General features: G+C 40.5%; 1 protein-coding gene across 9 annotated transcripts in view; it reads right to left on the bottom strand.

Moving 5' to 3' along the window:
* Window positions 1–23,273, bottom strand: part of GCH1 (GTP cyclohydrolase 1) — a 108,556-nt gene that overhangs the window by 25,933 nt on the left and 59,350 nt on the right. For 4 of the 9 annotated variants that reach the window (XR_012120503.1, XR_012120504.1, XR_012120505.1 and 1 more), the window contains exon 4: window positions 6,374–6,629. Coding sequence is in view for 5 of the 9 variants with exons in the window: in XM_037016622.2 (XP_036872517.1) it covers window positions 17,433–17,829; window positions 19,290–19,374; window positions 20,312–20,343 (514 nt within the window). In the remaining 4 variants the exon portion in view is untranslated. Of the gene's footprint in view, window positions 1–849; window positions 4,108–6,373; window positions 6,630–14,838; window positions 18,102–19,289; window positions 19,375–20,311; window positions 20,344–23,273 lie in introns of those variants that run through there. The other 5 variants (XM_037016622.2, XM_037016617.2, XM_037016619.2 and 2 more) reach the window with 5 other exon arrangements.

Below are 23,273 nucleotides of genomic sequence, written 5' to 3'. Positions count from 1 at the left end.
TGGCTTGGCGGGAGCCCTTACAGAGGCAGCACACCCCCTGAGCAGCGGGAGCCGCCCTGCCGGGCCTTCCCCAGAGCCACATCTCAGCATCAACCCACCGCAGCTCGGAACTGCATCTGTGAGCATCTGTGCTGTATCTCTATTTATTTTGTGCATCCATCGAAGGATATGTCCTAAGGTACCAGAAAGGCAATGTTTTGGGCCTGGGAACACTCAAATGTTTTCCATGTAAATTGACAGTAATTGCTTCTTTGCTTTACACCATTTCTGCTTACAAAAGATTTCACAGCAAACTTTCAGATAGCAAGGAAACCTGTATACATTTTTCATGTTTTAATGGCTGCATGGTATTCTACCATAGGGGGAGGCCCTGATTTAGTTCTTGTAGTTGGCTATGTTAAGTGATTTCAACGTTTTAAGATTATAAATACCCTCACAGATACATATTTGTACACACATCCACCTTGATTCCCTCACATTCTTTCTTTCTGGAAACCCAATCCAGCGTCAAGCTGGGCACACCCATCCCTCATGGTTCCCTGAGGTGTGGAGGGTCTCTGGGGAGTTCTCGCTTCTCTAATCTCCTCACTCTGTATCCTCTCCCCGGCTGACGACCAGCAAGTGGTCTGCAGTTGACTTTCACATCTCGGCCTCCAGCCCAGGCCTCCCTTCTATGCTCCAGTCACAGGGCATCTGCCCGTAGGTATCCCCCAGGGACCTCAATGATGTCTCACTGAAAGTCCCACTGCCCTCCCTCCCCGATGCCCCCAAAAGCCCTTTTCTCTTACTAGCATTACCTCAGGATCAGGGCTGTTGTGACTCCCAAACACCCAAGCTCCCAAACTGGAGCGTGTCCTATGCTAATTGTTTTCAGCTGTTTAGACAAGCTCTTCAGACTCAACCTCCTAAATCTCTTTGCTGTCTCCTCTCTTCTCAGCCTCCACTGCCACCATCTATCTCAGGTGGCATTATCTCCCCTGAACTAATTTCAACAGCCTCCTAAGCTGTCCATTCTCCAGCTCTAATTAGAATCCACTCTGCTCTGCTTGAAAACCTTCCACCAGCTTCCCACAGCTTCAGCAGCCATTCCTGAGCAGGGCACAGGTAGGGGCTCTTGTGATCTAGCTCCTGCCTGCCTTGTCAACCCTCTTCTGCACTACTCTCCTCTCCGTTGTGGGCTCCACATATATGAGAGCTATTTATCAATGTGCTTCAAAAATTTCTCTCACTATCCCTCTCCAGACTTAGAGACACGCAGTCTCACTTATCTTTATAATCTAATGCACAGCACGGTTAAACCAAAAAAGGGAACAAAGTGTGTGAGGATCTGCGTCCTCCCCATCACTGGCAACTGTCAGTGACAAGGAAGGGGTTGTGGCGTTGTCTCCGGGGCAGTCTTCTCAGCGCAGGCAGGACCTCACGCACAGGCCTCCTTTGGTCTAGTCACTGACATCCTCCTTTCTCCCCAACCTCTCGGAAGCTGCTGGAGCCGAGGTGCTCCAGGCCAGCTCTCCTGGAACAGAGAACCTGAGTCTCTACATCTATGGCCTTCTGACTTATTTCTGTCTAGAGTAATGAGATTTCCAGCAATGAAGTACTCACTGAAATACAACTTCATTTACATGGATGTTCTCATAATCAAACAGTAAAAATAAAAGAGAATAGGGGACGGGGACAGAAGAATCAGACTTTAACTTTTTAGAGCCCCTGAGGACTTTAAAACGCTCTATAGATCCTTTCAATAGTTGCTAATGTTGGGGAGCTGATGCTTACCTACTCCATGTAAATTCTTCTTTGCAGTCCAGATGACCACAGATTTTTGCTGTGCATGGGAGGGAATGACGCAAATGTGTTAGATCTAGAGCAGGGGCCTGCAAATTACAGCTTCCTGGCCAAATCCTGCCCACCACCTGCTTTGGAAAGTCCCCAAGCTGAGAATAGTTTTTACATTTTTTAGTGTTTGAAAAATATCAAAAGAATATTTTGTGACACATAAAAAATTATATGAGATTCAAATTTCAGTGTCCATAAATAAAGTTATAATGTAACACAGCCACACTTGTTCATTTACATATTGTCTGTGGCAGCTTTCACACTATAAGGCAAAGTTGAATAGTTGCAACAGAAACCATGTGATGTTCTGGGTCTATAATATTTACTATCAAGCCCTTTGCAGGAAAAATTGGCCGACCCCTGATCCAATGCACCAGAGGCCTGTGAATTACAGAGAAATAAAGATGCAAAAATTCAGGCCAATTAAGATTAGATGACAGCAATGATTCCTTTACGTCATCCAAGAATTCACACACTTCATCTTTCTTTCTCCAAATATCACTTCAGTTGTTACATTCAAGGATATTTCAAACAGTCATTACAAATGCTGTAATTCTCTTGGCTTCAGATATGCAGATAAACATACAAATATGTTTTTAACTTTTAACACAGTAAGTATGGGCACATCATCTTTTAACAAGTCGAATAGTGACAGAAAGCTTACGATTTAAGCAAGAGTCCTCCCTACCTTCACACTTAGAGACTTTTTAAAAGTCATTTACCTGCTTCTTCCTGTACTTACTTAACTAAAAATTATGTTTAATTGCTCTTTCTTGGTTATTCAACTTAGATCTTATCTAAACTGTGTCATGAGAGATGAGGGTTTCACTCACACCCCTTCCTTCAAAGACAGAGGTCAACTCATACTTTCTAGTCAACTCAGTAATCAGTGTTTACATTATGATTATGAAATCCTTCTCACCATGGAGACAAGCAATATTCCAGTTATATTCTAATACTTCTCTTTGTTTTTAAAATGTATTGTTTTAAAAATGTATTTAAGAGCTAAGAAGGGGATCCTGTGTCCCAAACTTTCAGAAGTTCTGAGTCTCCAATAATGATCATCCCCAAACTCAGTACACTGCAAACTACCAGAGCAATCACATATCCATAAAACAGATTAGGAAACACAGATATTGCTTTAAAAATGAAGTCTGTTCAGAAATATAGGAACTCAGGTCTGAGCTTCTCTTCCAAGTCTTAATGCCTCGTGAAGCTTTTACATAAACTGGAATTTGGGTCTTTTGCTTCCAATCCTAAAGGAAAAGAGTAAGAAGAAAAGGAGGAGCAGGACACTTCTTCATCCCTCACTTCATCCGCTTACAGAACACTTCATCAAAGAACAAATTCCCCAGACCTCCCTTTTCTAGTCTCTGAAAGAGAACCAAGAACAGCATGGCTTCAGGTCTGCATCCTGTCCTTAGAAATGCGATGTTAACTCATGCCTTGAAGAGTTCTCAACAAGAACCAACCACACGTCCTGCCCAATCTCAGAACTTCATTCAGCACCAAGCCCAGGAGATAAAACGGACAATGTGTCAGAATCTGATCTACTCTAGAGGGAAGGACTCTCAAAATCACAACCCAAACTCCACATGACTGTTGTCCGTATTTTGGGTTTACAGCTGACTTATAAACAAGAGCTTTGTCATTACAAACAATGCTGCAATAAATAGCCTTGTACACAAATGTCAGTTTCACACATAGAGGACAAATTTCAAAATGTATAATTTTGGGGCAAAGGATATATGTGTTTATTGTTTTAAATGACAAATATATAGGGTCTTTCAGATCCCCTTTGCTTATACTTCATATGTGATTTCTAGATCTAAAATGTGCAAGACTACATGGCTGTAATGAAATCACACCTCTGTGCATTGTGTGTGTTAATTTTCTACAGGCTAATTGGGGAATGACTTATCATGAACTGCATTTCTGGCCCAAGTGGCTCCTCACACTATTTCTCTGAGGACAAGTCCTTCTAATTCAACCTGTTCTTTATGTCCTCTCTATGCCAAGTTCATCCCTACATTATTATTCATAATTTCCTCAATTCGAAGTTCAGCAATACTCTGCCTTTAGCAGAAATGATGGCTTACAATAAAAGGTACATCCATACTGACTCACTAAGAGACCAGTGAGAATTCTGACCCCACAAAAGGAGACAGCATGCCATGGTAACGTGGGCTACCCCGGCCAGTGACAAGTTGAAAGAACATGCTCCTTTCTCAGGGAGGGACAGAGATGGCCCCTCCTCCCAGACATGACCTCCACCTGAAGAAAAGAAAATGTTTTCATTAAACTGTACTTAGAAAGGGTAAGTATCCTTTGATTTAGATCAAATCCCTTTTAGAAATAATTTTAGCAAAAGTCTTCCAATCTGCCCTTACTCAGAAAACTGTTAAGCAAAATACTATTGCCAGAATTCCACAAGCCATGTTTCGGTAAAGTTAGAACCAGCTTTGCTAAAGATAGAAGTCTGTATGCTTATTGCATTGAGTAACTTCAGTGGTTTGATTTTTGCTGAAAATAATGTTTTGGCATTATCAACCAGAGAAATGACAGAGGTGTCTTCCCCATGTCCGCTAGGAGAATATTGACAATACTCTGAGACCTAATTTGATAACTGTATTAAAATATTTTAACAAAGTAGGATAGTAAAAATATTGTTTACCTAGTAACATTACGTTTTTTAAATGATATTCAATGCCGGTAATACCTTGTCAGGAAGCAATTTGGAATATTTATCAAGAGTGTGTGTGTGTGTGTGTGTGCATGCATGCACTTAAAGCTCTTCTTGAGAGCAATTTGTTTTCAGATACTCAGAACACTCCCTTTCATTTACAAGCAATTGATATACTAATCACAAGTCATTCTCATTTATTAGCTAGTGTCAGTAAATCCATACATAATCCAAGTTCTTTTTTACAGTGTCCTAGTACTTATTTTAACAAGATGACCTGTGGTTTCTTGTCATCAGAAAGGGCAAAAGACCACAGGAATATGAGAATGCAGAACTCAGATCTCAAGCATCTTTTTAAAATGTGGAGAGGGTGTATGATTGTATATGTGTGGATCCTTGCAGTAAAGCATTCAAAATAGCTTGACTGCTGTGGTGCATAAAATAAAACTACATAAAACTTGATACACATACACACTAATACAAGTAAAACTGGAGAAATCAAACAATTAGTGAATAATACCTATGTCAATATCCTGATTGAGATATTGTATGATGTAGTTAGTTTTGCTAAATTTAGCACTAGGAGAAACCCAGCAAAGTATGCAAGGATCTCTGTGTACTGTGTCTTACAGTACATGTAAACCTACAATTGCCACACGTCTTGCCAATGGGTTTCAGCCATGCGCAAGTTTGCTATGGATTCAGAGTGACCAATGAAATTGACAGCAAAATGTTCTTTGGGGTGAAAGGGTTATACCCAACTTTATTTCCAGGTGGCAGGTCAGTCACTAGAATCCCATTCACTCAGAGCAAGTCTGCATGCAGCAAGCCGGTCTCTGCCTCTGGGCCTCTCTGCACAGTCGTCCTGCACAGCTGTCCTCTGGTCTCTGTCCTCGGCGCTGCCACCACTCCAGCCTCTGCTCTGCTCTCCTGCAGCCTTGTAGCCCTGCCACCATGTTGCACCCAGAGCACTGGGCAGAGCTCTTTTTATAGAGGCAACAGCCATGTATTGCCCACAGGTGTGCAGTGAGCTAGTCAACCATGACCAAGTGAGAATCCTGGCCACAGGAACTCTCATTTTATCCACACTCCACCCCTCCAGGATTCTCTCCTCTCAATCTCTGTGCCCTTACTCCTCTGCAATGGTCCCTGTGCAGGGAAGCTCAAACATTGTTCTCTGCCTCTCCAGCAAAAAGTCTTGCAAACACACAGGCCGGACTTGTGGCTCTGCCTCTTTGGTCTTAATGGCTGGAACTGCTGCTCTGGTTTCAGTTGTTGCCATAGCTTCAGTAAGATCCTATTTGGCTTCCTGTCTAATTTCCTTCCATCTACTCCTGTCCATATCAAATCAACCCACATCTGGGTCCTCATAACCCTCACGAGGCCCCTCAAATTCCTCCTGTAACAGGTATTATTTCTTTCCGGGTTCTCGTTGCTTCAGCTACTGTACGTGTCACCTCACATTTTGTAATCGCTGCCTCAAGGCGGGCTGCACTGTCAGGGAAGACAGCTTTCCCATCTCTGGTCCTGACAGAACAATTCCATCCACCCCTAAGTCCCACAGCCACCGGCTCAGCTTGAGTATAGGGGTGGATCATGGAGTGCTCCACGACCTGGGGAGGGGGCTGCTTCTCTCCTTGGGGAACTTTCAGCTGCTGGGTCTTTATTTTCTTTACAACCACTGGGCATGCTTTCAATACAGTAGGGGCCAGTGCCTCTGGCACCACCCCTTCATCCTTCCCCAGCTCCTCCATTTCTGGGGCTGATAACACCTTTCTCTCCCCTCCCCCGAGTACCTCCTCTGCCACAACCTTTACCTTTTCTACTGTGCCTCGCAGCAAGGTAGAGGTCTCTTACCTTCAGCTCAATGCTTCACGGCTGACATTCTTGTGCCACCTCCGCCTGTGCTTCCCTCAGGAGTTTGTCTTTTTCCTTGATGGCCTCTTCCTCCTTTCCTCTTTCAGAACACCTGGCAGTGCTGCCGTGTCGTCTCCAATGGCACCCTGCTGCTGGCGCTCTCATGATGCCTCCTCCCACATCCAGGTCATCTCCTTCCTCAGGGAATCCACAGAGGTTTGCAGCTCGCGTTCTAATGCCATTTCTTGGGTCTCCTCTGTAGACGTTTTTAATACTGTGAGAAGCAGCCAACCCACAGTCCCTGCTGCCTCCCGGGCACTCTGCTTCTCAAAGGATCTACTTATTATACCAAGGGCCACCCCTACAGCCTCAGCTGTCACCTCCACTTGCCTCCAGTCCTGGGGCCTAGTCTTCTAGGAGGCAAGCCACCTCAGACCACATACCCATTGGGGGACAATCCACTATCTCCCCATTCACAGGGGCAGCCTGCTGAAGCACCCTTCCCATAAGAGCAGCTTGTCTTTTTCCTTGGTCAACAATGAACCCTGCCGACTTCCACCAGTTGTCTTGCCAATGGGTTTCAGCCCCGGGCAAGTTCGCTATGGATTCAATGTGACCAATAAAAATTAACAGCAGAATGTTTTTGGGGGTGAAAGGGTTATACCCAACTTTATTTCCAGGTGGCAGGTCAGTCACTAGAATCCCATTCACTCAGAGCGAGTCTGTATGCAGCAAGCCAGTCTCTGCCTCTGGGCCCCTCTGTCCACACAGCTGTCCCACACAACCATCCTCTGGACCTCTGGGTCTCTCTGCCTGCACAGCTGTCCTCTGGGCCTCTGTCCTCGGCACTGCCACCACTCCAGCCTCTGCTCTACTCTCCTGCAGCCTTGTAGCCCTGCCACCATGTCATGCCCAGAGTACAGGGTGGAACTCTTCTTATAGAATCAACAGCCATGTATTGACTACAGGTGTGCAGTGAGCTAGTCAACCACAGCCAGGTGAGAATCCCGGCCACAGGAGCTCTCATTTTATCCACACCACAATAAAATTTTCTGTTTAAAAATGTTAACTTGTCAAATGAGGTACAAAGGCACAGGTAAAATTAAAAATTGTGTGCTATAAAAATTTTAGCTATAAGAGAGCTAAATATAAGGCAATACACATTGCAGGAGATGGGGTGTGTGTGAATAGCTCATCTGAGGCCACCCATTCTTAGGGGAGAGGAAGAGATAAGGGGGGTGAATTTATGTCTAAGTAAGTCTGCATCTAGAACCTTATTTGGGGGAAATAGAGATGTTTACTGTAGCATTATTAATAGTAATAAAAAACTGGAAACAATCTAAAAGTTCATCATCATGAAAATGAGCAACACATTATGATGTTTCTACCCTGGAATGTCATGTAACCACTTAAACAAAGCCACAAGAGAAGATATACCAGTGTAAGATACCAATGTAAGAGACAGAAAGGCTGTGTGTACTTTACAGAGTCCAAAGCATTAGAGACAGTTACAGGGGAGAAGGAGGAAACAAAGACAGGCAGCATATATATCAAAGTGTTGGTAATGAACTCCGAAGAAATTTAAGACAATCTGGGAAAAGGTCAATGCAGCAGGGTATAACATTAAGTAATCATCATAGATTTTTTTGGGGTATAATAATGTGTGTGTGTGTGTGTGTGTGTGTGTGTGTGTGTGTGTGCCTGTGTTTTAAGTCCTGCCGTAGTCTTTAGTCATAGTCTCTACAGATGAAGTAAATACAGATGAAATGACATAGTGTCTGGATGGACCTGTTTTAAATACTCCAAAATTGTCCATATATTATTTGTACAATTTTAAAAGTAAATAAATAACACAAATGTTAACAGCAGTTGTCTCTGGACTATGTGATTATGGGTAACAACTTTTTCTTTATACCTTACTCTATTTTACATTTTCTATGATGAAACAACTGAAGAGTCAGGGGTGGAAAAAAATATAGGCTATGTTTAGAAAAGTCAGACCAAAGAACTAAGTTATTTAGGTAATTATAGCTTTGATTATATTAATCTGGAGACAGTCCCTTTTAAGGGATAATTTACCTTTAGACTTATCAGCTGAGTGGATGCAGATGCCCTGGCTGTGCATGATGGAGCCAACTGCTGGCAGAACGATCACCACAGCTGTTCTCCTGCCCAAATCACCATAATAATAGTAAAGTAAATAGTAAAGCATTTCACACACTATCCCTGATGATAGCTGTTACTTGGCTCACTAGGTGGCAGAGGTGGAGGTAAGCTTTTCCTTAATAACTTTTTGTGCTATTTGCATTCTGTGCTAAGTACATACATGTATTACCAATTTAAAAAATAAATTTTTAAAAGGTGAGCATTTAAGACTGTGTGACCACACGGAACTACAGGTGGGCGATTCAGTCACTCCTAGCAGCATTTCTGAGTTCAAAGGACAAAGCCAATTGCATACATCTTCAGAATTCTGATTCCAGTTTAAAAGAGTTAGGGCTCAGGGTTACAGAGGTCAACTGAGAAATATTAACCAGCTGCAATGGTGAGCTAGAGATAATCTGATGGCCTGGGCACTCTGGTTAACAGAATGACCAACAGATGGAGAGTCAACACAGGAACCTGCTCTTTAACCCAGTGGCAGTGATGCAAGTCATCTCATCCTCCTGTAGCGCCAGCTTGTTCACTGATAAAATGGAAATGCTCTTTATTTAAGAAAGCTGTTGAGAAAATAATGCTTATGGAAAGTACTACTAAAAATTTAATATACCCCATAAAAAAAGTAGCACCTTATAAAAACTCTTCCAGAGTTAACATTAGGTACAAACACACACACACACACACACACACACACACTTATTTATAAGCAAACACACATGGACACACATGCATACATATATACACAGAATGTAAAACTGAAAGATTTCTCTCCCATCCCCCAAAAACTTAAACTCAGGAAACAAGTGATCAGTTCTCAGGACTCAGGGTTTCACCTTGATCTTAATATTTTTTTATAATGTTCTAGTTTAAAGGGCCATGAGAATGCATTGTTGACCTTCTATACTTCAAGTACACAAGATGCTTTTTATTTTATAATTATTTTCTGAATATTAAATTTATATGGAAATTCTGTTAACAAAAACTATTCAAGCATTGACGTAAGTCACTGACCTCCCACCCCTTCATTACGAGGTGATTTTGACCTCTGCTAGGCAAGAAAAGTCAGTAAGATTTGGATAAGGACTTTAAATTCATATGCTCCTTGCTCACTGGCAGATCAGCTTTCAGAAGTACCCACAAAATGAGAAGTGAGATTAGTTGTCCTTAGTTAAAGGCACTTTCCAAATGACCAATATGAAATAATACTGTGACCCCTCTTAGCCATTTTAAACTGATTTACTAGCGTTTCCAGTAGCTTTTCAGTTTATCCCTAGGTTTTAGAAACAAAATGGCTGTGCAAAGAGAAAATCTCCACAAAGAAATGTACCGGTCAAGGTAGAATATAATGTTAAAAATTAGTATCATCACATATAATGGGAAACATCACAAAAAGACAGATTAGAAAGAAAAATATCTCATTTGTCTATTCATTCAGCACATTTTCAAACATGAAAATACCCAGACAAAAGAGGAAGAAGAAGAAACTCATCCTGAACTCAGGAGAAAATCAAAGTTTAAGTGTCAGAGCCTCAGAGCAAGTTTTTATACACACCCAGACATATCATCACAGGGCTACCTCAATGCAGCCTTCTTAACACGGACCAACAGCCAAAACATGTCTCTCTGGGCAGCACAGTCAGTTCCAGAAGTTAAAGGATTTCTTAAAAGGTCAGAGCTGTGGACATATTGCTCAAACCAAACAGGAGAGGGTAGACATAAAAGAAAAAGCAGATGGACTTATTAGGTCTGCGTGATGCATGTACCAGGAGTTTTCCCAACAGGATTTGTAAGCAAGTCATAACTACACCGTTAGGGAGAGAAAAGAAGCTGCTTTTAAATATAAGACCTGGTATGTCACTACTCTCTCCATCCCATGCAACCAGAGCCTGCTCACGTTCTTACTCAGAGGGGGAAAATGTAACTAAAGCCAGGCACCCAAACACTCCTACCATCCAAGCCAAACCTTAGAATTCCGTGGAATAAGACCTAAAAATGATAAGGTTTGTGGGTTTCATTATTTCCAGTCCCATAATAAACCTTCCACCTTAATCAAAACCTCACAGCCCAGGAACCTACCACGCTGAAGCCAGGAAGCTATGTGGTGGGTGTTTTAAAACTGAAGCCTGTCCAGAAATAACAGACCTTTCCCCAAAAAGAAATGAACTCTGATCCATACCTAAGAGTGTGACTCTGAGTTATAAACAAAGAAGAGCTGTGCCCAGTTTAAGGACTGAGCAGGACCAGGCTGACCTGGACTGCCTCAGGAGGAGGAGTTTAATGGCCTAGAGAAATGCTGTAGAAAAAACAACCCTTTTTTCCTCTGCTTAGCTGAAATTTCACTTCACTTGTACAGCCACAGATAATCCAGCAATTGACATTTTTGGGGGTAAACATAGGTCTTCTCCAAAAGCAAATGGCCAAACAAATTTCAAGGAAAATATGGAAGAGAGGGAACAAGAGGTGAACACATAGCTTTAAACAGATTTAAGAAACTTACCAATCAGTGAACAGTCCAAAGAAGAAATGAAGAAAACAATTCCATTTACAATAGCATCAAAAAGAATAAAATAGATAATGAATAGTAGAGCATTCTGATGATTTTTAGGGCAGTGGAACTACCCTGTATGACATTACTGTGGTGGATACATGTCATTATACATTTGTGCAAACCCACAGAATGTACATCAAGAGTAGAACATAACGTAAACTATGAACTTTTGGTAATAATAATATGTCAGTGTAGGTTCCATTAATTACAATAAAGGTACCACTCTGCTGGGGGATGTTGATAACAGAGGAGGCTATACATGAGTAGGGGCAGGAAGCAAGGGGAACTCTCTGAGCTTTCCACTCAATTTTACTGTGAATCTAAAAATGCTGTAAAAAATGAAGTATTTTTCAAAAAAGGAATAAATTTAAACCAAGGAGAGGAAAGGCTTGTACACTGAAAACTAAAAAACACTGATAAAAGAAAATTAAAGAAGACATAAATAAATGGAATGATAGCCCAAGTTCATGGATTATAAAGTTTAACATCAAAATATCCATACTACCCAAAGCAATCTACACATTCAATGAAATCCCTAGCAAAAACCCCAGTGACACTTTTTTTTCAGAAATAGGAAAATAATATCCTAAAATTCATGGAATTTCAAAGGACCCCAAGTAGCCAGAACAATCCTAAGAAAGAAAAACGATCTGGAGGCCTCATACTTTCTTATTTCAAAACATTACAAAGCTACAGTAATCATAATAGTGTAGTCCTAACATAAGACAGATATATAGATCATTGGAACAGAATAGAAAGCTCAGAAACATCCTCACGTTTATGATCAGATGATCTCTGACATGTGGAAGAGACATTCTCTTCAACAAATGGTGTTTGGAAAACTGGACATCCACATGCAAAAGAATGAAATTGGACCCTTACTTTATGCCACATACAAAAATGAATGAAAATAGATTAAAGACCTAAACATAAAAACTGAAACTATAAAACTTATAGAAGAAAACACAGGACAAAGCTTTATTACATTGGAATGGGCAATGATTTTTTAGACGTAACAACAAAAGCATTGGCAACAAAAGCAAAAATAGACAAATGGGACCACAACAAACATTAAAACTTCTGTGCAGGAACAGAAACCATCAGAAGAGTGAAAGGCAATCTACAAAATGGAGGGAAGCCATTTATCTGGTAGGAAGTTAATATATAAAGAAATCCTACAACTCAACATCGACAACAAAAAACAACCTGATTTAAAAATGGGCAAAGGACTTGAATAGACATTTTTCCAAAGAAGATACACAAAAGGTCAAAATGCAGATGGAAAGATGCTCAACATCACTGAACATCAGGAAAGTGAAAATCAAAATCATAATGAAATATTACCTTATGCCTGTTAGGATGGCCATTCTCAAAAGAACTAGGAAATAAGTTTGGGCAAGGATATGGAGAAACTGTACACTGGTGGTGGGAATGTAAAATGGTACAGCCATTTTCTACTGAAAACAGTATGGAGATTCCTCAATAAATTTTGAAAGATTACCATATTGATTCAGTAATTCTACTTCTAAACATATATCCAAATAGGATCTTGAAGAGATATTTGCACGACGTTCACTGCAATATTATCCACAATGGCTAAGAGGTGGAAGCAATCTAAATATTCATCAGTGGATGAAAAGATAAAGAAAGCATAGTGTGTGTGTGTGTATATATATATAATGAAATATTATCTTACCTTTAAAAAGAAGGAAATCCTATCATATGTTGCAAAATGGATGAATTATGAAGACTATGCTAAGTGAAATAAGCCAGTCACAAAAAGACAAATACTGTATGATTCTACATATATGAGGAATCTAGTAGTCAAACTCTTAGAAACAGAAAGTTGAGTGGTAGTTACCAGGGGCTGGAGACAGGGAAAAGAGGAATTGTTCAGTGGGTATAGGTTTTCAGTTCTGCAAGATGAAAAAGTTCTAGAGATCTGTTGCACAACAATGTGCCAATAGTTGTCACCATACTGTACATTTTAAAATGGTTGATAAATTATATGTTTTGTAAAAACCAGATCAACCAATTGCAATATGGTCATTTATACTATGATCCAAATAACTATAAAAAAATTGAAATAATAGAGAAAAATGAATGCTGACTGGACTTGATATTAAAACATTAAGTTTTTCTGTAATAATTAATGGTATTTGGGTTTTAAAAAATGTGATTTGTGGATAAAATGAGAGTTCCTGTGGCCAGGATTCTCACCTGCCCCTGTTTGACTAGCTCACTGCACACCTGTGGGCAATACATGGCTGTTGACTCTATATAAAGAGCTCCACCCAGTGCTTTGGGTGCGACATGGTGGCAGGGCTACAAGGCTGCAGGAGAGCAGAGCAGAGGCTGGAGTGGTGGCAGCACAGAGGACAGAGGCCCAGAAGATGGCTGTGCGGGACGGCTATATGGGACGACTATGCAGAGATGCCCAGAGGCAGAGACCGACTTGCTGCATACAGACTCGCTCTGAGTGAATGGGATTCTAGTGACTGACCTGCCACCTGGAAATAAAGTTGGGTATAACCCTTTCACCCCAAAGAAGATTTACTGTCAATTTCTTTGGTCACACTGAATCCATAGCAAACTTGCCCGGGGCTGAAACCCATTGGGAAGACATGATTCCTTTTCTTTTAGATAGTCTGAAATATTTATGGATTAAATGATGCCTAGGAATTGCTTTGAAATAATCCAGTGGGAATGAGAGGGATGGAGGGATCCAGATGACCATGAGCTGAGAATCCCTGAAGCTGGGAGATGGGTACATGGAGGTCATGTACTCATGTGCTGCCTGAACATATTTTTTTCCAAATAAACATAAAGCAAGTGCCTCTGGGAGGGCTGGGGCTGTCAGGCATTTACACTTCAACTTATCTATTGAGACTTCCTCTTCTTATCAGCAGGAGAGCCCAGGCCTATCATGGTGAATCCAGGTGTTGTATTGAGACAGACTTCTCTAAAACCTTTCGTGTCTGCCAACTGCTCTTCTAGTAAATGACAAAACAAGGAACTCGGCCAATCAATCTTGAGTGAGAAAGCTCTGGAGCAGCAACTTGGGCTTAGTTGAGCAGCTGTTTTACTGACACCTGTGAGTTGTTTTAGGAATGCTTATTTCAGTAAGCACTCCTAGTTTGATTAGACTCGCTACCCAACAGTCTATATGGTCCTTAGAGGAGTCGCTGGCCGCTCCAGAGCCCAGCACCTGGACACTCTGACACCAGGGAGGCCAGGGCCTCTAACTAGGTAGGGCAAGGAATGGAGAGAAGACCACCCTGAAAAGGAAATGAAGATATCAGAAGGCACGGACAGAAAAGAGGCCGCAAAACTTCGCACCTCCTTGGAAGTTTTGTCCAGGGTAGACTCCTCCGTGAAACAGGGAGGGAAAGACTCTTCCACGCCCTGCCCCAGCCTGCTCGTCCTTCTCCAAAAGCTCCCACCCAGGAAGCAGTATCAGTTCTCAGGAAGCTGCAGTTACCTACATTTAGGCTGAGGACAACAGGGACCCAAAGGTGTGGGAAAATTGCAGTATTTGCAGAATCCCTCTCCTGACCTTGGTCCATTTTCATATAAATAGGTTGTGGATAAAATGAGAGTTCCTGCGGCCAGGATTCTCACCTGGCCCTGGTTGACTAGCCCACTGCACACCTGTGGGCAATACATGGCTGTTGACTATATAAAGAGCTTCACCCAGTGCTCTGGGCAGGACATGGTGGCAGGGCTGCAAGGCTGCAAGAGAGCAGAGCAGAGGCTGGAGTGGTGGCAGCACTGAGGACAGAGGCCCAGAGGATGGCTGTGTGGGATGGCTGTGCAGACAGAATGGCCCAGAGGCAGAGACCGGCTTGCTGCATGCAGACTCGCTCTGAGTGAATGGGATTTTAGTGACTGACCTGACACCTGGAAATAAAGTTGGGTATAACCCTTTAACCCCAAGAACATTTTGCTGTCAATTTCTTTAGTCATATTGAATCCACAGCGAACTTGCCCAGGGCTGAAACCCATTGGCAAGACATAGGTGTTTCTCTTCCCGCAGCCTTTGGGGACGAGGGGTGGAGAGAAGCTGTTCCCTCTTCCTCTCTGCTGCAACCGGTCTGGTGCCTGTCAGTTGCCAGGGCTCCCTTTGTGGAGTTCCTCACAGAAGCAGCAAGGGGAGAGGCAAGCAGGTGCCAAAACTAGAGAGGAAGGCAAGTGAGAGTAGCTGCAGGAGAGATAAACGGAGTCAGGCCTCTTGTAAGCAATAAAGAGCTTCTCCAATATAGCTGTTCCCACGACTGATTTTGGTTTCACTGCGGTATCTGCCATGGGCTGGGAACATGCTTATCCCTGGAACTGCAAAGGGCACCTCAGATTCCTCACCATCCCCCTGCATCTCCCCATCCCTGGCAGGAGGGTGAGGGCAGAGATGCCAAACCCAGTGCCAAAGGGAAACAGAGCCCGGTTGGGTCTGTACTGCTGCTGGTTCTTCATTCTAGCAGCCTGGTGGCTGAGAGCAGCCCTTCCCAGGGCCTTAGGTAAAACACAATACCATTAAAAGAATTTACTGATCTATCTACACAGTGGTTCAGAAAGAAACTACTTTCACAAGAACAAAGTATAACACTTTAATAATTTAAACAGAACCAACTTCAAGAACATACACATACATAAAACTCAAACAATTAACTTTAACAGTGTATTTAAATGCATCAAATTCTTAAAAATCCCCAAAGGTGACTCCAGGCCATGGATATGAAAAGGTAATCTTAAAGTACTACAGACCAGAGTAAACAGACAAGGCAAGTACTTTGCATTTACCAATAAGACAACAGCCTGTGAGTACATTAGACCTTTATGAGAACACTTCTAAGGAATGTCTGAGCAAAGAATCATTAAAAAGGAATACAATTGATCTCAGAAAGATAAATACATAGCTAACAATTTCTTTGGTCCTCCAAGTCACTCCTGCTTTTACTTTAAAACACCAAACATGAGTTGAGTGTATAATTCTACCTTAAATGTCTATTAAGCAGGATACTGTTTATATCAGGTTAGGTTTTTTTAAAGGAATTCAGTCAATTAGCACTGTACTTTAGAAACTCCAAGTATAGAAAAATATAGGAAACAGACATAGGGAAGAATTTTTAAAAAACAAACACTTCTGCTACCTTGCTCCATTGCAAGTCAAATGTCATAAAAGTGGCAGAGACGACCAAAGTAAAAGCAAGTACTGTAATGAATTCTTAAGGTAATGGGATAAATCTGAGGAGCACATGTCAACCAAATAAGAGACTTCTCTGTGGGATAACTGTGCTTGTACTTTTGCAGGGGAGTTGGGTTCATTTAATTTGGCCCACAGTGCCCCAGGGGAGGAAATTTTAAGATCATCATTGATAAGGCAACAGCTTCCTGGACTAAATGACCGTAAGCACTTAAAACAGCTACACTGCAGACAGGACTCTGGTGGACCACAAGGGGAACCAGTACATGAGCTTCTGGCATTTTCCAGTAATTCCAGAAAACTACAGGGCATTTTCATAGACACCAACAATACAGCTTTCATTAGACACTGGACATCGCTATAATGTGGTCTACAATGTCCTTACTCTGCATTCTTGCATGTTCATTGAGGCTATGGTTCTGCAGATCTGAAAATGAGGGACACTCCCAAAAGTTTCTGCAACTACGTAGAAAAATATTTGATGACATTTACAAAAAAAGTTTTTGAGGCATCTACAAGGAATAGAGAAAGTAAGTTTCTAAGAAACTGCTAAAGGTAAAACTGTGAGGACTAGTTATTTGCAGTGTTGGTACTAATTCTTGTAAAATAATTGCTTTTAAAAAAAGGCAAAGTTATCTGTACTCTGAATGGTGTGATATTCTCATCAAGGCACAGAGAGTTAAAGGTTTAAATCATGTATGTTGACATGAGAATACACTCATAAACAACTTCAGGACTTTAGCACATAAACAATCTCCTGTACTTGAATTTAAAAAAGAATAGAAGGTAGAAATGTGCCTCTTAGTAATGCCCAGTAAAATAAATAACAGATATTCCACCACCTTCCTTTGGTGACTAACATTACAACTGGATAGTTATAAAATAAATATTAGAAAATAAAGTGCCACTGGTGGGAAGGGAGGGTTAAGGGGATTAAGGGGCATTATGATTAGCACACATAATGTAGGGGGGTGGCACGGGGAAGGCAGTACAGCACAGAGAAGACAAGTAGTGACTCTATAGCATCTTACTATGCTGATGGACAGTGACTGTAATGGGGTATGTGGTGGGGACTTGATAAGAGGGGAATGTAGTAACCACAATACTGCTCACGTAAAACCTGAGCATAAGAACTGTATATCAATGATACCTTAATTAAAAAAAAAAGGAAAAAGAAAATAAAGTGCCACTGGCAGTTTAGTAAACATGACTGAAGTGGAGCCTATTGGACTTGGAAGCTGCAGAGCAGTGCTGCATGCACACTGTACAGAAATTATTTTGAGCACTATGTCATTTTTCTTTGGGGAGAGGAAAAAAACAGTATATTGGCCATAGTTTTCTCTCATTCCCAATACTCCTATGCTTACGAAGCAAACGACCACACTATTTGAACAAAACACATGCATCCTGTTCCCTTCCCAGGTTACCTGAATGGCAGTGATGTTGTGCACACAACTTAAACTGTTGGCAGTTTGCTTGCAAATTGCCACTAAAAGGTGACAAGAAGAAAGTAAAGGGTTCAACCCTGTGTTAATTATTTTTATTTGACTTGCTAGAAGTAATTATTAAACACAATTACTGACCAGGAATGACGTTCACAAACGTAACAATTGAAAATGGAAAGCACAAACAATTAAGACCAGACAGACAATGCTACGAGCAGCACGATCTGCAAACCACAGGGCACTGAAGCTCAGCTCTTAATGAGAGTTAGAAACTCTTCCCGAGTCTTTGGATCTTCCCGAAACACACCCAACATTGTGCTGGTCACAGTTTTGCTGTTCATTTTCTGTACTCCTCGCATTACCATACACATGTGTCTACAAAACAAGACAACAAAGGTGATTTAAAGGAGTGGACAGTTGCTGGTTTGGTTTTTAAAATAAAAAGCAGGCCAAAAAATTAAATCTGATTAACCTGAGTTCACAGTTACCAAGTGTGCCCAATTTCACTTCTTAGATATGATTTAAAACTTTAAAGAAGTTTTAATCTTATAGCTTTTATTCTTATCAAATAAATGGTTGTGTGTTTAATACATCCAATCCAACAAGAGGGGAGGAAAAAACAGAATTTTCTTCATAGGTGAAAATACTAGAGGTCTAGAGATACAACAACTTCTGGATAAAAAGAACTTTAGAATGTTTACTTGATCCGTCTTTAGGACCAAGACAGCACAATGCTAGTGTGGGTGTTCAGAGAAATACTGAAGGATGCTGGTCTCACCAGGCAGAATCCAGAGAACGGTGACTACAGTAAGTCTAAGCAACCTGGTGACACTGGCCAGCTCATGCAGTACAGAGCTCATGCTGTGCCAGAAGAATGGATAAAAACTGCCCAGAAGATATGTGCAATTTTTCTTAACTCGTTTTAACTTAAAAAAGTGTCTTCAAAGGGGGCATTACAATTAGCATGTGTAGTGGGGGGGTGGGGGATGGGATGCGGAGGGCTGTACAACACAGAGAGGACGAGTAGGGATTCTGCAGCATCTTACTATGCGGATGGACAGTGACTGTAATGGGGTTTGCAGGGGGTACTTGGTGAAGGGGGGAGCCTAGTAAACATAATGTTCTTCATGTAATTGTAGATTAATGATGCCAAAAAAAAAATAACAGACAAAAAAAAAGTGTCTTCAGTTGCCCGTTGTACCCATTCTTAGCTGTTTTTTTAATGTGTGACAAAAATATATTAGGAAAACTCTGCTTAGCACACAAAGAGCCAAAAAGGAAATCAAGATAGACATTGAACACTGCAGGTTGGACACTACTACATTAAAGCTTATGACTCCCTATAGCTCCACAACCCCCATCAAAAACAAAACAAACCCAGTCTCCTATACCCTGGTTCCAGTATCAGGAGCACAGTACATAATAGAGGAACAAGGGCTCCAGGCCATGGGAAATGTGCCAGTGTCAATTATGTGGCATCCTCTAGTGCTAGAGAAACTGTGCAGAACTACATAGGATTGTTGTGCCCCACAGGGACATTATCAAAGGCAAACACAGACTTACGTTGCTTCAACTACTACCCCAACTCCAGCAGGCTGTAAGGCTTCTGTGATTGCTACAGCAATTTGTTTTGTAAGGCGCTCTTGAACTGTGGATGTGACAAGGAGCTCAGTTTAAGAGAAACACACAGAGAGCTGGAAGCTTCAGCTGTCTCTAGGATATCTGAAACTCTGAAATGCAGATTTCTGTGACTTTAAGAGGCAAGACACACCAGTTTTTGCCAGTCTGCTCTGTCTGCTACCTGGCCCATGGGAAGCCCCTCTTCAATTCCCTTGCCTGCAGTACAGGTAATGGAAGAGCTTAGGAACTCCTGACGCCCTCTGGCACCCCTCTGGCCACTATCTCTTAGGGGTGCAGTTAAGACCAATAGAATATTGATAACAAGCACCTCCCTGGAGGCAAAGCAAATGGATAAACAGTTTGCAATGGGATTAACAGGAGGCTACAGTCCAACTATTGAATTATCCTTAGAGCAATGTTGAAAATCAACTACTTAACCTAAATAATGGGGTGCCTGTGGTGAATAAACAACTTATCTTTGAAAACATGTAAGACTGTTCATTTCTGTAAGAGTTTTTAGCATTGCACCTATTTATTTGAAAATTTACAAAACCCCCAAATATCTATCAGAGCAGCGATTGGTTAAATCAAGCCATAGCACAGTGGCTGAACAGCCAGCAAAATGAATGAGATAGTTAACATAGATGTGGAAAAAATGTTTAAGATTCATTTAATGGAAAAAAATGTAGGGAAAAAAGAAAGTAAAGCCCATTATATGCAATAGGAGTCCACTTTAAATACAATAAAAATAAATTTATTTTAAGATGTTGGTCTGTGCATTAAATGTGTGCAAACACAACACTAATGTCTTCTGGAGGACTGAAATGCAGCAGAGTTTGTTTCATATTCCTACAAGGTCTTAATGTCTTAATTTTTAAAGTCATGTATATTATACTTGTAATAAGAACAAAATATTTTTCCTTCAGAAAGTGTTTTCCTGTAAATAAAATAGTTCAAAAGTTTACCTTGTAATCTTCTACTATAGATTTCTACAATCCTAGAAAAGAAAGAATTGCTTTAGTCAGTCATAAATGTATGATGAAATTGGTAAGCCTTCCTCAGAAGACTAAAAGGAATTTATTGAAGCAATTGCATGATGTAGGCAGGGAGTTAAAGCTTATAGAAGGAGGATAGAAAGAAAAACTACAGGGCAATGAGAGGAGGGAGGGTCTAAAGGAGACCAGCAAGCACAGAGTAGGCGCTTCCTATGTTCCCAAAGAGAAAGAGAATTAAATGACACGTTCACTTAGGAAAAACACAATTAGAGGTGAGTAATTCTAAAGCTCCCAAGTCCTCAATTTTAGGCCAAGTCTCAAGTGCTCTAATTAATCATTTTGTTTAATCAGAGATTAAAATTCAAGTTAAAAATAAAAAGACTATTTGTTAATTAATAGCAGACTATCGTCAACCACTTCACCAACTAAACCTATTAGTATAATCAGATTAGAACTGAACAGACTTCTTCAGACATCTCTTTATAAATCTATGTAAGTAAACACTCAGTATGCCCTAAAATAAAAGCCTCCTGATCTTAGTTTATAACACAATCTGTCAAGTGATAAATTTACCCCTTTCAACATCTTTCACTCTACTTGTGACATGTAAAGATGGTCATGTCAAGTACCCATTTGAAGATAACAATTCACATTAAGGATCTTGTTTTTAATTTGGCTTCTTAGTCATGAATTTGTACTCAATTTAAAGATCACTTCACCGATGAGGCATTATATGGCTCTACTCCCAACTGTGCTGCTCAGACAGAACTGACAACTTGTCCTCTGCAGCGAAGTCAGCAGCAGGTACACCGTCCTACTGCCCACTCAACCTGAAGACGGGAGCTGCCTCGATTCTCCCTAGTGTTCCCAGTAGATACACAACATTGAAAGAATATGATTATATTGTTTTAACTTTGAACAAAAACCTAAGAAAGGGTGGTTTTGTAGCTCCTAGAGAGGAAATGTGTCTTATTTTTTTTAACAGGGTCAAATTTCCATATATATTATTTCTGATTGTTTTCCTGGCGATTCATTTCTACTATGTAAGTAGGAGATGCCATTAATTTAAAAATTACTGTCTTCTTATAGTCATCATTTCTTTTTCTCAAGTAGAATTTTAGGTACATTAAACAACGGTGGGAATATTGGGCATCCATATTTTTGCCCACTTTAATAGGAATGCCTCTGACATTTTACTCCCACTCACGATGCCTGCAGACAGCCACTGTCATGCCCAAGGAGGGTCATTCAGGCAGATTATTACTGAGTGCCTACTACTGTCTGTGATTATGTAGTGAACAGGGTGCTTATAGTTTCTAATTTCTTATTCCTAGCTTGTTTTTCTTTTTCAAGGAAGGAGTAGATATTAAATTTCTGTCTTCTCAGCATTAAAGATAGTCATACAACTTCTCTGAATTTTTTAAAAGATCTGTATTTTCCTCTCATTCTTGAAGATAACTTGTTGAGAGGTCTTTGTTGAGAATAGAATCCTAGTTTGCCACTATTTACCTGCCTTCCAATATTGCTGTTGGCAAACCAGTCATCAGCCTAATTGCTATTACCATGTATTTCTCTCTGTGGCCATTCTTAAGATATTTTTGAGTATGTGTACTCAGAAGTTTTCTATGTTGTGTCTAGGTGGGGATTTAATTTTGTTCTGTTTGCAATTTGTTAGGCTTCCAGAATCTGAAGACCGGTATTTTGTACATGCTCTGGAAACATTTCCTTTTCTCATATTGCACCTTTCCTATTACCTCTGTTATCTCCAGAAATTTCAATTAAGGGCATATTAGACCTTCCCAGTATTCCATGTGTCTTACATTATCATTCATATTTTCTACCTGTCTCTCTCTATTGCATTCTATGCAATTTCTTTAGACCTTTCTTCCAGTTCACCAGTTATTTTTGGCTGTGCCTAAACTGCTATTTGATATGAGTGTACTGGGCTTTGGATTCAATTACTGCATTTTATTTTTTCTTAGAAGTTGTACTTAGAAGTTGTACAGAACCCCGACTTTGGCTCCATTGCTAATTCCTGTGGATTCTCACTGGAATTGCCTTCTATTTCCTACAAAATGTGAAATGGTCATACACATTTTATCTTGGTATATGCTATACCAAGAGAGATATCATTGCAGTCTAGTTTACCATACTCCCAGAATCAGTATTTCCCAATTTTAATTTAAACCAATTTTGTATTCTTGGAGTAAAGCTCCCTGGGTCATGATGAAAAGAGTACTTGCAGCTTATTAAAGTAGGTGGGTTTCTTTATTTGTTTTTGCTATTTAGGATTTTTTGCTATTTAGGATTTTTACAACCACTTAAGTGAGATTAGTCTATAATCCTTTTTATGCTAGCTTTATTAGGTTTTGTTATCAGGGATAGGTAGCTTCATCAATTTAATTGTATAGCTTTTCAAGTTTTTTCATGCTCTTGAATTACTTATACAACATGGGAGTTAGTAGTTACTTGGAAATTTGAAAGAATGCCTATTAAATTGACTGGGTCCAGCCTCTTCCCTCTCACCCCACTCCCAACATTAATTTGACTTCTTCTAATGGTTACTAGTTTATCCTTTGTTTTAAACTCTTAGTTCATGCCCTTCTGTCTCCATCTTTTTAAAAAAATTATTCATGCAGATTTAAAGTTTTTAAAGTATATTTTTAGTCACATAGCTTCTCATAGTACAATTATCCTCTCAATCAGACTTCTAAATAATCGGATACAAGATTTTTAACTTTGTGGTTTGTTACTTCTATTCTTTTTTATTTTTCTAAATTAAGTTTTTGTCTTCAATTCTATTGCATTTGCTTTATAATTCCTTTTCTTTAAAATATATTAAATGCTTAGTTTATTTGTTGTCAGTGTTTCTTATTTAATAATGAAATCATCTGTGGCTATAATTTACCTCCAAACCGCAGCTTTTTAAAAA

Source organism: Manis javanica, chromosome 8, assembly GCF_040802235.1.
Source record: "Manis javanica isolate MJ-LG chromosome 8, MJ_LKY, whole genome shotgun sequence".
Lineage (NCBI taxonomy): Eukaryota > Metazoa > Chordata > Mammalia > Pholidota > Manidae > Manis > Manis javanica.
This window is presented reverse-complemented; position numbering and strand designations above follow the sequence as displayed.